The 14,919-nt window shown below is 40.9% G+C and overlaps 1 protein-coding gene across 1 annotated transcript in view; it reads left to right on the plus strand.

Moving 5' to 3' along the window:
- Positions 1–14,919, plus strand: part of LOC139628022 (mucin-5AC-like) — a 117,364-nt gene that overhangs the window by 32,915 nt on the left and 69,530 nt on the right. The window contains exons 33-43 of the mRNA XM_071489329.1: positions 350–1,402; positions 3,104–3,465; positions 3,952–5,891; positions 6,971–7,110; positions 7,240–7,411; positions 7,632–7,879; positions 8,071–8,254; positions 8,511–8,706; positions 9,017–9,195; positions 9,308–9,377; positions 9,483–9,613. Coding sequence (XP_071345430.1) covers positions 350–1,402; positions 3,104–3,465; positions 3,952–5,891; positions 6,971–7,110; positions 7,240–7,411; positions 7,632–7,879; positions 8,071–8,254; positions 8,511–8,706; positions 9,017–9,195; positions 9,308–9,377; positions 9,483–9,613 — 4,675 coding nt within the window. The remainder of the gene's footprint in view (positions 1–349; positions 1,403–3,103; positions 3,466–3,951; positions 5,892–6,970; positions 7,111–7,239; positions 7,412–7,631; positions 7,880–8,070; positions 8,255–8,510; positions 8,707–9,016; positions 9,196–9,307; positions 9,378–9,482; positions 9,614–14,919) is intronic.

Below are 14,919 nucleotides of genomic sequence, written 5' to 3' on the forward strand. Positions count from 1 at the left end.
AATTCCAACTACAACACCAAAAACCACAACTACTACTACCAAACCTTCTACAACAACTGAAACAACTACAACTCAGCCACTTTCACCTACTACTTCAACCACTACACCTTCCACCACAACTGAAACAACTACAACCCAGCCACCTTCAACCACTACTTCAACCACTTCCGCTTCCACCACAACTGAAACAACAACAACCCAGCCACCTTCACCTACTACTTCAACCTCTACACCTTCCACCACCACTGAAACATCTACAACCCAGCCACCTTCAACCACTACTTCAACCACTTCCGCTTCCACCACAACTGAAACAACAACAACCCAGCCACCTTCAACTACTACTTCAACCACTACACCTTCCACCACAACTCAAACAACAACAACCCAGCCACCTTCAACCACTACTTCAACCACTACACCTACCACCACAACTGAAACAGCGACAACTCAGCCACCTTCAACTACTACTTCAACCACCACACCTTCTACAACAACTGAAACAACTACAACTCAGCCACCTTCAACTACTACTTCAACCACTACACCTTCCACCACAACTCAAACAACAACAACCCAGCCACCTTCACCTACTACTTCAACCACTACACCTTCCACCACAACTCAAACAACAACAACCCAGCCACCTTCAACCACTACTTCAACCACTACACCTACCACCACAACTGAAACAGCGACAACTCAACCACCTTCAACCACTACTTCAACCACTACACCCTCTACCGCAACTCAAACAACAACTACTTCTCACCCAACTACACCTACACCTTGCCCCGGGGGACATAATATGACATGTTCTTGGTCGGATTGGATTAATCTCGGCAAACCCACACCAGGCCGTGAGGGTGGAGAAGATGAATCCATTCAGACTATAATTGCTGCTGGTTATCACATTTGCTCAAATCCCACAGATGTCGAGTGTAGAGCTGTTCTTTACCCAACATTTAATATGTCACAGGTGGGACAAGTTGTGACTTGTAACAAAGATGTGGGTCTCATATGCCACAACGACCAACAAGGCCCTCAACGAGAATGTTTTGATTATAAGGTTAAATTCAAATGTTGTGTGTGTCCAACCACATCAACTCCTTCAAGCACAATTCCTACTACAACACCAGAAACCACAACTACTCCTGCCACACCTTCTACAACAACTAAAACAACTACAACTCAGCCACCTTCAACTACTACTTCAACCACCACACCTTCCACCACAACTGAAACAACTACAACTCAGCCACCTTCAACCACTACTTCAACCACTACACCTTCCACCACAACTCAAACAACAGCCCAGCCACCTTCACCTACTACTTCAACCACTACACCTTCCACCACAACTGAAACAACTACAACTCAGCCACCTTCAACTACTACTTCAGCCACTACAGCTTCTACCACAACTGAAACAACAACAGCCCAGCCACCTTCACCTACTACTTCAACCACTACACTTTCCACCACAAGTGAAACAACAACAACCCAGCCACCTTCACCTACTACTTCAACCACTACACTTTCCACAACAACTGAAACAACAACAACTCAGTCACCTTCAACCACTACACCATCTACCCCAACTCAAACAACAACTACTTCTCACTCAACTACATCTACACCTTGCCCCGGGGGACATAATATGACATGTTCTTGGTCAGATTGGATTAATCTCAGCAAACCCACACCAGGCCGTGAGGGTGGAGAAGATGAATCCATTCAGAGTATAATTGCTGCTGGCTATCACATTTGCTCAAATCCCACAGATGTCGAGTGTAGAGCTGTTCTTTACCCAACATTTAATATGTCACAGGTGGGACAAGTTGTGACTTGTAACAAAGATGTGGGTTTCATATGCCACAACGACCAACAAGGCCCTCAACGAGAATGTTTTGATTATAAGGTTAAATTCAAATGTTGTGTGTGTCCAACCACATCAACTCCTTCAAGCACAATTCCAACTACAACACCAAAAACCACAACCACTACTACCAAACCTTCTACAACAACTGAAACAACTACAACTCAGCCACTTTCACCTACTACTTCAACCACTACACCTTCCACCACAACTGAAACAACAACAGCCCAGCCACCTTCAACTACTACTTCAACCACCACACCTTCCACCACAACTGAAACAACTACAACTCAGCCACCTTCAACTACTACTTCAACCACCACACCTTCTACAACAACTGAAACAACTACAACTCAGCCACTTTCACCTACTACTTCAACCACTACACCTTCCACCACAACTGAAACAACTACAACCCAGCCACCTTCAACTACTACTTCAACCACTTCCGCTTCCACCACAACTGAAACAACTACAACTCAGCCACTTTCACCTACTACTTCAACCACTACACCTTCCACCACAACTGAAACAACTACAACCCAGCCACCTTCACCTACTACTTCAACCACTACACCTTCCACCACCACTGAAACATCTACAACCCAGCCACCTTCAACCACTACTTCAACCACTTCCGCTTCCACCGCAACTGAAACAACAACAACCCAGCCACCTTCACCTACTACTTCAACCACTACACTTTCCACAACAACTGAAACAACAACAACTCAGCCACCTTCAACCACTACTTCAACCACTACACCATCTACCCCAACTCAAACAACAACTACCTCTCACTCAACCACACCTACACCTTGCCCCGGGGGACAGAATATGACATGTTCTTGGTCGGATTGGATTAATCTCGGCAAACCCACACCAGGCCGTGAGGGTGGAGAAGATGAATCCATTCAGAGTATAATTGCTGCTGGCTATCACATTTGCTCAAATCCCACAGATGTCGAGTGTAGAGCTGTTCTTTACCCAACATTTAATATGTCACAGGTGGGACAAGTTGTGACTTGTAACAAAGATGTGGGTCTCATATGCCACAACGACCAACAAGGCCCTCAACGAGAATGTTTTGATTATAAGGTTAAATTCAAATGTTGTGTGTGTCCAACCACATCAACTCCTTCAAGCACAATTCCAACTACAACACCAAAAACCACAACCACTACTACCAAACCTTCTACAACAACTGAAACAACTACAACTCAGCCACTTTCACCTACTACTTCAACCACTACACCTTCCACCACAACTGAAACAACAGCCCAGCCACCTTCAACTACTACTTCAACCACCACACCTTCTACAACAACTGAAACAACTACAACTCAGCCACCTTCAACTACTACTTCAACCACCACACCTTCTACAACAACTGAAACAACTACAACTCAGCCACCTTCACCTACTACTTCAACCACTACACCTTCCACCACAACTGAAACAACAACAACCCAGCCACCTTCACCTACTACTTCAACCACTACACTTTCCACAACAACTGAAACAACAACAACTCAGTCACCTTCAACCACTACTTCAACCACTACACCATCTACCCCAACTCAAACAACAACTACTTCTCACTCAACCACACCTACACCTTGCCCCGGGGGACAGAATATGACATGTTCTTGGTCGGATTGGATTAATCTCGGCAAACCCACACCAGGCCGTGAGGGTGGAGAAGATGAATCCATTCAGAGTATAATTGCTGCTGGTTATCACATTTGCTCAAATCCCACAGATGTTGAGTGTAGAGCTGTTCTTTACCCAACATTTAATATGTCACAGGTGGGACAAGTTGTGACTTGTAACAAAGATGTGGGTCTCATATGCCACAACGACCAACAAGGCCCTCAACGAGAATGTTTTGATTATAAGGTTAAATTCAAATGTTGTGTGTGTCCAACCACATCAACTCCTTCAAGCACAATTCCAACTACAACACCAAAAACCACAACTACTACTACCAAACCTTCTACAACAACTGAAACAACTACAACTCAGCCACTTTCACCTACTACTTCAACCACTACACCTTCCACCACAACTGAAACAACTACAACCCAGCCACCTTCAACCACTACTTCAACCACTTCCGCTTCCACCACAACTGAAACAACAACAACCCAGCCACCTTCACCTACTACTTCAACCTCTACACCTTCCACCACCACTGAAACATCTACAACCCAGCCACCTTCAACCACTACTTCAACCACTTCCGCTTCCACCACAACTGAAACAACAACAACCCAGCCACCTTCAACTACTACTTCAACCACTACACCTTCCACCACAACTCAAACAACAACAACCCAGCCACCTTCAACCACTACTTCAACCACTACACCTACCACCACAACTGAAACAGCGACAACTCAGCCACCTTCAACTACTACTTCAACCACCACACCTTCTACAACAACTGAAACAACTACAACTCAGCCACCTTCAACTACTACTTCAACCACTACACCTTCCACCACAACTCAAACAACAACAACCCAGCCACCTTCACCTACTACTTCAACCACTACACCTTCCACCACAACTCAAACAACAACAACCCAGCCACCTTCAACCACTACTTCAACCACTACACCTACCACCACAACTGAAACAGCGACAACTCAACCACCTTCAACCACTACTTCAACCACTACACCCTCTACCGCAACTCAAACAACAACTACTTCTCACCCAACTACACCTACACCTTGCCCCGGGGGACATAATATGACATGTTCTTGGTCGGATTGGATTAATCTCGGCAAACCCACACCAGGCCGTGAGGGTGGAGAAGATGAATCCATTCAGACTATAATTGCTGCTGGTTATCACATTTGCTCAAATCCCACAGATGTCGAGTGTAGAGCTGTTCTTTACCCAACATTTAATATGTCACAGGTGGGACAAGTTGTGACTTGTAACAAAGATGTGGGTCTCATATGCCACAACGACCAACAAGGCCCTCAACGAGAATGTTTTGATTATAAGGTTAAATTCAAATGTTGTGTGTGTCCAACCACATCAACTCCTTCAAGCACAATTCCTACTACAACACCAGAAACCACAACTACTCCTGCCACACCTTCTACAACAACTAAAACAACTACAACTCAGCCACCTTCAACTACTACTTCAACCACCACACCTTCCACCACAACTGAAACAACTACAACTCAGCCACCTTCAACTACTACTTCAACCACCACACCTTCTACAACAACTGAAACAATTACAACTCAGCCACCTTCACCTACTACTTCAACCACTACACCTTCCACAACAGCTCTAACAACAACAACCCAGCCACCTTCAACCACTACTTCAACCACTTCAGCTTCCACCACAATTGAAACAACAACAACCCAGCCACCTTCACCTACTACTTCAACCACTACACCTTCCACCACCACTGAAACAACAACTACTTATCACCCAACTACATCCACACCTTGCCCCGGGGGACATAATATGACATGTTCTTGGTCGGATTGGATTAATCTCGGCAAACCCACACCAGGCCATGAGGGTGGAGAAGATGAATCCATTCAGAGTATAATCGCTGCTGGCTATCACATTTGCTCAAATCCCACAGAGGTCGAGTGTAGAGCTGTTTTTAACCCAAATCTTACCCTTTCACAAGTGGGACAAGCTGTGACATGTAACAAAAATGTGGGTCTCATATGCCACAATGACCAACAAGGACTTCAGCGAGAATGTTTTGATTATAAGGTTAAATTCAAATGTTGTGTGTGTCCAACCACATCAACTCCTTCAAGCACAATTCCAACTACAACACCTAAAACCACAACTACTACCAACACACCTTCCACCACAACTGTTACAACTACAACTCAGAGACATACAAGTACTTCTGATACAACTACCACAACTGAGTTCCCTGTTGTGACAGGAGTTACCTTTAAACCATCTACTGCCCACCAGATTTGCTATTGCCTTCATAATGGTACACACTTCCCACCTGGTAAGTTCATTTGCTTTTTAATATTCATCTTGCAGTTGAGTTACATTTACAGTAGACACCACTGTGATTGTACATTTCAGATTTTGTGTTAATAATTCTTTTGCCCTTCTCCTTGGAAAATAACTGCTAAATTGGTTATAAGTTACCTCGGGTATAACGAAAAACTTTGGTAACAGTCTTGTAGTCTAAAGGTATAGTCAGAAATTTGAATGTATAAAGTAAAATAATTTTGGAATTTCAAAGCACAAAACATCTGTTTGGCACTATGTATGTGCAGCTATCATGCTCTAAACAGTCCATCACTAAACAGGTACTTTTATTTAAAAAATTTCACAGTAAAACAAAAACTATAGTTTTGAGTTACTTTTTTATCTCTGGCCAAGTCCAGTGACAATTTGTACAATAAGTAATGGGCGGAAAATACAAGCATAAATGCTGTAAAGACAATCCAAAGATAAAGCTAATCCAATCTAGAAAGATAAAAGAAAATTGAACAGCTTTTGTAAACGTCCTTCCCATTTTTACAGATCAACTTCCTGGTTCCACTTTGATAAACTAACTAGATTTATGCAAGTTTTCCTGTGTATTGAGCTATTGTAATTTAGGTATTGACTTTTGATTTTACATAAAAATAATTTGGTATGACAAACATTTGAGTTCTTTAAAACTTGTGTTGTCCCCTGATTGTTTTTGTTTCCTGCATGGTTGGACCTATTTTAGTTTTGTCATATCAAATCAAACAGAAATGTGTCAGTCATCAAACTAATTAGCCTGGCATCAAATGGGACAAATACGTTTACACAGTTTATTCAAGAAACATATTTGTACCATCAACTCCCCTCTCATAACTGCAAACCATATCCCGAAAACCATATCTATTTTGTGGAGCAATATATGGTCTTGCAGAGGCTGTTAAATAATTTTGATGGCAGTTAACTAAATGTGACTTTACATATCTAGAGGATATACAGTATAAATATTTGTGTGTTACACATCTGTTATACTCTGGAATATATGCTATCAAATATGTGATATGCAACATACCTTTTTTTAACAATCTTCCTGTGCTTAATTTGCAGGGTCCATGGTCTACAATGAGACAGACAATGATGGCTACTGTTACGAAGGGTACTGCAATGAGACCTGTCATGTGGTGCCCAAACACCACCTATGTGTTCCACCAAGGAAAGAGTGTGTTAATGTAATTCCTCCAAAAAAAGTAATTATTTATTTCTGTTATGTGCATATTTAACATTCTATGTGCAATTGTTAATAATAATATGATATTGTATGAGAATATGAACCCTCTCTTTTTTTCTTGAATTCCAATCTATGATTCCTCTCATAGGATGGTGAAAGTTGGAAGGAAAATAACTGTGTTGTAGCAACATGTGATGACGGCAAGGTGATCTATAACCACACAGTATGTCCAACGCCAGAGCCTGTAGTATGCGCAAATAACTTCCCTGCTGTTGAAGTGAGGGATGGTGATGAATGCTGCCCCCACTATGAATGCCAGTGTAAGTCTGACTTACTAAAATGTTGCTAGATCGCAAAATTGTGAAGTGAAATATATAAATGCTACATTTTAACTGGAGCAGTGATTTATTATTTTTATTTTTATTTTTATTTATTTTACTTCTGTTATCTATTTTTAACAAATATTGTTGTGTACCAGATGATATCTGATGGGTTGAAATTTCATCATAAGACTTATAATAATATCTCTACCGTATGAAGGTATCTGCTATGGTTGGGGAGACCCGCATTATGTCACCTTCGATGGAACCTACTATGGTTTTCAAGGCAACTGTTCCTACTGGCTAGTGAAAGAAATCTTGCCCAAATACAACTTCAGTGTTATGATTGATAACTACTACTGTGGTGCACCTGATGGCTTGTCCTGTCCTCAGTCCATCACTGTCTTCTACCAAAGCTACAAGATCTTTATTACGCAGAAGACTATTCATGGCAGTTTCGAAAACCAGGTATAAATAAATGGCATCATTTACATTCTACATTTTTAATTCTAACTCTAGTCTTTATCCTAACAGCAACTTCCTTTTTTTGCCTTCACTGTGTGTCCAAAGAAGGTCTTTCATATGAAAGAGAGTAGATACATTGGACCTTTGAAAGAAATATTTAATATACATTAATTTTAATAATTCCTTTGTTTTAGGTTACTGTGAATGACAGACCTGTAAGTCCAGCATACCAGAATGCTGACTTCCGTATAGTCACCACCGGTATTGATACAGTGCTCGTCATCCCTAAAATTCATGCCAAGGTCACCTTCTCAGGGCTAATATTCAGCATCTACCTGCCCTATAGTATATTTGGAGGCAATACTCAAGGACAGTGTGGTAAGTACTGCAGCATAAAATTAATAGAATCTTATTGTATGAAGCATTTTGACATCAGTTGATAAATTACATGCTTATTGACAGCAGTGAATGTTTGTGTTCATGATATTTACAGCAGAACCCTTTGTAGCTATTTGTTCATAGTAAAGCTCCCAGTAAAATTGCATATATAATTCTAGTGATTTAGTAGGAAAACAACAGTGCAGGACTGACTTGAGTTGTGTTGTGGTTTTACTAATGATGAGGATTTCCCTAGGGACATGCAACAACAATAGAACAGATGACTGCAGGTTGCCCAGTGGCGAAATTGATCCTTCATGTCCTAATATGGCACATGAGTGGCATGCTAACAACAGTTACTGTGAACATCCAAGTGAACCCACACCAACACCTACATCTACACCTACACCTGCTACCTGTGATACAACCATCTGTGAAATCATCAAGAGCAGGTAGGAGGCAAAGGGGAAAAAAACGTGTCAGGAATAGCACCAGTCATCTGTAACATTAGGTTCAGACATGAGTTGGTTTGGATATAAATTTTCAGCTGGGAATTTAAAATTACCATTGATATGTTTTTTCTTTAGTTTTAAAATTACTTTTATTATACCAACAACTACATGGGTGGAATTTTAAATATCCTGCTAAAAAGCCTTACATACATGCCAGGCATTAAGATCACTTGTCTCTGCTTTATAATGTGTGATGAGGTATTCAGTTTGCATCCAGTGTTCATACTGACTATAAATCCCATCTTCCCAGTGTGTTTGAAGCTTGCCACAAGTTGGTTGACTACAATCCATTTGTTGTGGCCTGTGAATTTGATGTGTGCCACATGCACATTAATCACATTGGCTGCACAAGTTTACAAACCTACGCAGTTGCCTGTGCTGAGGCTGGAGTATGTATTGACTGGAGGAATGCCACCAAAGGACTCTGTGGTATGCAACTAGAATATGTAATGTTTACATCAAACGCTATTACACACATAACACCACCGCCCTGACCTTTACTAAAAAACACAATGTTTATTCTCTTTCCATCGCTTAATAGACTATAACTGTCCAAGTCCCAAAGTGTATCAGGCCTGTGGCCCTCTGGTGGAGCCTACCTGTGAATCCTGGTACAGCAACTCACCACCAAATTAATGCTCATTGCAGTCAATCAATTTTCATTCATTAATGCTTTGACTCGCATAGAACAACACTGTATCTTGTTGTTTCTGCAGGTACAACCAGAAATTCATCTTTACTGTCAATGAGTTCAGCACCATGACAAATGTGAAGCTGGAGGGTTGTTACTGCCCCGAAGGCACCTTCCTCCTCTCTTCCAACTCCAATGAGTGTGTGCCCACCTGTGGTAAGAGGAGACAGCACTACTGTATGGCAACAGCTGTGTCACATTTGTGTCTTGCACTTTTTGATGGCCAAGCCAAAAATACAATTTTTTATTCTATTATCAAAATCACAAGTTTATGAATGCAGTTAATATCCTGTAGCAAAGCAAAATAATGACTAGGTGTTTAACACATTCAACACTGATGCCATAAATCCAAGTCTGCAACTCATATTAAACCATATAAACCGCTGGTAATTATGTTTTGATGTGTCCCAGACTTATTCTTATTCAAACTCCATCCCTGCTAGCAGTGATATAGGAAAGCTGAAATTCATGCCATCAAAGCTGTAGCTGTAGGTGGAGTCTGAGTCTGTTTTGCAGTTGTATCCAATTAAAAGAGGGAACATATAAACTGTCTATCTGCACCTAAGCAAGTACAGCAACCTCTGACTTATACGGTTTTAATGGTAAACATGAATGTTTAGAATACGAAGTGAGAAAATCATAAAAAATATTTTTGAACTTGATTTTAATGAAGATAAATTCAACTTTAAGGCTAAACTCTTTAGGTCAAATGAATGGAAATGACTTCTATGTGTTATATTTTTCTCCTAATAGACCTTTGTTGGCTGGAAAACGGAAAATGGGTAAAGGTAAGTAATTTGTCTTTAATGCCAGTTTCTTTTTATATAATCTTTTGACAGGCATGTAGTTACTGATAATACCATGACCCTGCCATAACTCTACAATAAACATTGTGTCCTCAGGCCAACGAATCATGGACAGAAGGCTGTAAGGAGTGCATATGTGAGGAGGACACACTGCGGATCACCTGCCATAACATGTCCTGTCCAACACAGCCACCCCTCAGCTGTGACCAAGTGGGTCAGGTCAAGGTCACTGACACTGCTGGCTGCTGTCAAAAGGAAAAGTGTGGTAAGTGAGCACCAAGGAGGTAGCAACTCCTAACACAATAGCACCCTGCTCAATATGCAATATCTATAAATACATTGTGTATTTACATTTTACAGCATGTATTCTATCAATTAGGGCTGCACGATATGCAAAAAAAATTATATTGGAACTATCTAGACAGATATTGTTATTGTGATATGAGTCACAATTTCAGTTGGAACAGTGTGTTTCTGTGTTCAGAGAAGTTTTTCCACTGACTAAAATATCCTGAGCAGTATTTTGCAATATAGTCACTGAGACTTAAGCTGGCAGGTGTTCATCACCTTCAAATACCAGACAGTGTAACAGAATCTCTGTAAATGAATGCTCCATACTTGTTCCTGCTAAATGATTGGTGGAACTATTTATGTGTTTGTATATATGTATAGTTAAAACCAAACCACAGATCAAAACTTCGATGTGATAGTAAGACTGATGATTATAATTATATTATAACATATAGCAGGTTGTTGGAGGACGCCTCTGTAAAAGTGGGACATCGTAGATACCAACCATGAAAAACATCCACATCATGCTCTATTCTTTCGTGTTGTGAAGTCCGTCTTCAGTATTTTAGAAGGACTTGTTCCCTAGCTGTTTGCTGATGTGAGAACCCCCTCCCTTGATTCACCCCTCTGTGTCTTTGCACAGAGTGTAACGTAAAGCTGTGCCCTCCTGTGCCGTCCTGTCCTCCTGGTTCAACTCTACACACCACAGTGGGAGTCTGCTGTGTCTTATACACCTGTGGTGAGTGAGCTCATGTGTTTGCATGTTCACAGGTTTCATTTTTGCCACTGTGACTGTTGTAGCACATTTAAAATGCGTTCATTGATTGGTCTGTTTCCTTTATAGTGCTGAAACCGGACGTGTGTGTTTACAACGGTAGTGAATATCAGGTGAGATCTTCCATCTATAGCACAAAAGAATATATTTCTAAACATCTTAATTTGTGATGATGGTAAACAGCTATGCTGATTGGCCACGATTCTTAGAGGTTACCTGGGTACAGGAACACAATTTGGCCATAACTCATGATCACTCAGTCATGGTCAATTAAATTTAGTATGCTGCTATAGCCCAGATACCATCTGATTTCTAAATACTAATAAGACATAGGGAGTCTTATTTACATTTTTCTCTACACACAGCCTGATGGTATCACAATCCATTCAAGAATTTCTGCTCATTATGTCCAAGAGTCCACACCTAGAAAATCTGACATGACATGACACGGAAACAGCAAATGCATGTTATGAACCTTGTCTGGTGAACACTATGTAGAATTAGTGGTGGAAAAAGTTAAAAATGCAAAAGTCATTCAAAATAGTAAGAAATCTTGGTGGAAATGGTGTGTCCTGTGATAATAAATATATTAGTGAATCCAGTAGGAAAACAGTTTTTCTTCTTTGTCTCATGGTTCAGGATTTATATGACTATTAGTAAAAGTTGTGTTTGAAGCTATTTCAGGGAGAGTATGTAACATCTGACAGAATAACATAGGCTCCCTTTTACAAATGAAAAGTTGATGGATTGATCGACTGATTACTAAAATTCCTTGTGAAGCTAGTTCATATTTTTGTCCTATTTCTATTCCTACATAAGTTTATTATGAACACAAACTCAGTGGCCTCTTAAATAAGTACATCTGTAAAATCTAATGCAGCTCAGTCAATAACCTTCAGTTTTAGAGTGAAACTGTCAGAGGTATTAATTTAACTATGTGTTCATAATTAGGTTGTACTGTACTGCACTATACTGAAATGTCTTAATAATGTTTTGCCTGCCCTATTTACAATCAGGAGTGTCTGTATCTATGGTAACCTTCTCACCCTGTCCATCAAGGTTGGCCACCCAGTGCCCATGAACCCATGTGACAACTGCATCTGTAGAAAGACAAATGCCAGCAGCAATGTGCACATAAAATGTCACCCCAAACCATGTGACACAAACTGCCCTGTGGTAAGACCAGTCTCATTTCCCTCCCTCTCTCAGTAAATTCCTACATACATTCTTTGTTGATGAGCACATACATTGACCACATTCTCTCCCAGTCATAGTTTTTTTTTTTTTATGACAGTGGTGTCATTGTAATTTTTCTTCAACTTTAGTTTAAATCCAAATCCTCACATTAAATATTTTCATCCTCACCTGATCCTTTGCTGGTTTTACATTTTTGGTTTTACAGTTTGGCAGTTTTGTTTATATGCTGAGTTGTGTTGGTGTCTCTCTTCAGGGTTATGAGTACCAGGATGTCCCTAGCCTGTGTTGTGGAAAGTGTGTCCAAACAAGCTGTGTTATCACCCTGGCAAACAACTCCACACACACATTAAAGGTTTGTATGTGTGTGTGTTCATGCAATGTATGTGTGATTAGCAAGAGACTGAAAAAGGGAGATTAGGTTTTCGACACTAACATCTCTGCTGTCTTTTAATATTCAAAACCTCTGGAGCATCCCTTTAAGTTTCTTCAAGTAACAAGTGGTGATGTGATTTGATGATACTAACAATTAGAAAACAAGGCAATTATGTGGAAAAACATCTCGGAGTCAGAGGCTGTGAAGGCCAGAACAAGAGCACTTTACAGATGTTAATATGGAGATGATAGTGACTCTGATGCAGCCCTGTCCGGGAGAAGGAGCTCTGAAAATCTGTTGTGTTAATCCTCAGCCTGGAACCATCTGGACCCCTGCTGGGAGCCCCTGTCTGAAGTTTGAGTGTGTGAAGATTGCAAATCAGTTCATCACTGTCGAGGCCAAGACCATCTGTCCTGCCTTCGACCCTACTGAATGCATACCGGTAGACTGCACACATACACACACACACAAACCATCATCACTGTAGATTCTTAAATAATAGAAGTTTGAGGTTAAAATATAAAACTCACATTCACTGAGGACATGACGTTCAAGATGTACACACACAGTGAGTCCAATGTGTCCAATGTGAATCTCTACAAAATGAAGCAACACTGATGTGTGATCACTGAGTGGATCAGAGGAAGAGAGATGATTTTCACTAGTTCCCTATTTTCCCAATAGGACACTTCGCTCTCTAAATGCAGGTCTACTTGTTGTTCCCAGAGTTAGTAAGAGTAGAATGGGGGGCAGAGCCTTCAGCTATCAGGCTCCTCTCCTGTGGAACCAGCTCCCAGTGTGGGTTCGGGAGGCAGACTCCCTCTCTACCTTTAAGATCAGGCTTAAAACTGTCTTGTTTAGTAAAGCTTATAGTTAGGGCTGGCTCGGGTATGTCCTGACCCATCCCTTAGTTATGCTGCTATAGAGCTAGACTGCTGGGGGATTCCCATGATTCACTGGGCGCTCTCTCTCTATTTCTGTCTCTCTCCCTCTCTCTCTCTCAATGACTTCATGCCATTAACTTTGTTTTTTTTTTCTCTCCCGTAGTTTTGTGCTTCTCCTCTCTCTCCCTCTCTCTGTCCTCATTCTGCAGGTATCTCTGCCTCGGGAGCAGCAGGATCCAGATCCACCACTACTCATCTTTACTATTACTATTACCTGTCTTTATTATTAATAACGCCATTACCGACACAGCTGTTCCTGGTCTCTCTCTCTTCTCTCCCCTCTCCTCCCCCTCCCCCTCTTTCTATCTTCCCCTAAACCCAACCGGTCGAGGCAGACGGCCGCCCACCCTGAGCCCGGTTCTGTTGGAGGTTTCTTCCTGTTAAAAGGGAGTTTTTCCTCCCCCCTGTCGCCATGCGCTTGCTCGTTGTGGGAACTGTTGGGTTTTTCTCTGTAACAAAGTAAGGTCTTGACCTTACCCTGTAAAGTGCCTTGAGATAATGTATATTATGATTTGGCGCTATACAAATAAATTGAATTGAATTGAAAATTGATGTGAATATTTGTCTCCTACAGGGAACAGAGACCATCGCTCCAGACGGATGCTGCCGTGTCTGTATGTATTACTCCATGAGTCTTTTTACCTATATATTATTTACACACCAATGGCCTTTCACTCTGGCTACACAAATCAATCAACAAATGCACAGACCCATTCTGACCACTTCTGATACCTGACCTTATTAAGTCTTATAATCATGATTTCTTATGACTGCACATATGCAACGTAATAATACATTGTTAAGGTTTACAGCAACTCTTAGAACATATTATAAAAGCGTCTGTAATACATGAGATTTATGAGCCTGAATAAGATTATTTCCAAATATTCAAGGTATCATTGGAGCTTCTTCATATATTCATCAATTTGTTCATGTGTTTTCAGCCAGTTTATTAGTATTGATCCAGAGCAGTTATCTCAGACCAGAGAGCTCAAAAAGGTTCTTCCTGCTTAGTTAAATTATAGGTAGATTTGATTTACTTGAAACAATAAACATATCATTTGCACCCAAGAAAA

Source organism: Trachinotus anak, unplaced genomic scaffold (assembly GCF_046630095.1).
Source record: "Trachinotus anak isolate AG129_WGS33_773 ecotype Australia unplaced genomic scaffold, CSIRO_AGI_Tana_v1 ptg000011l, whole genome shotgun sequence".
NCBI lineage: Eukaryota > Metazoa > Chordata > Actinopteri > Carangiformes > Carangidae > Trachinotus > Trachinotus anak.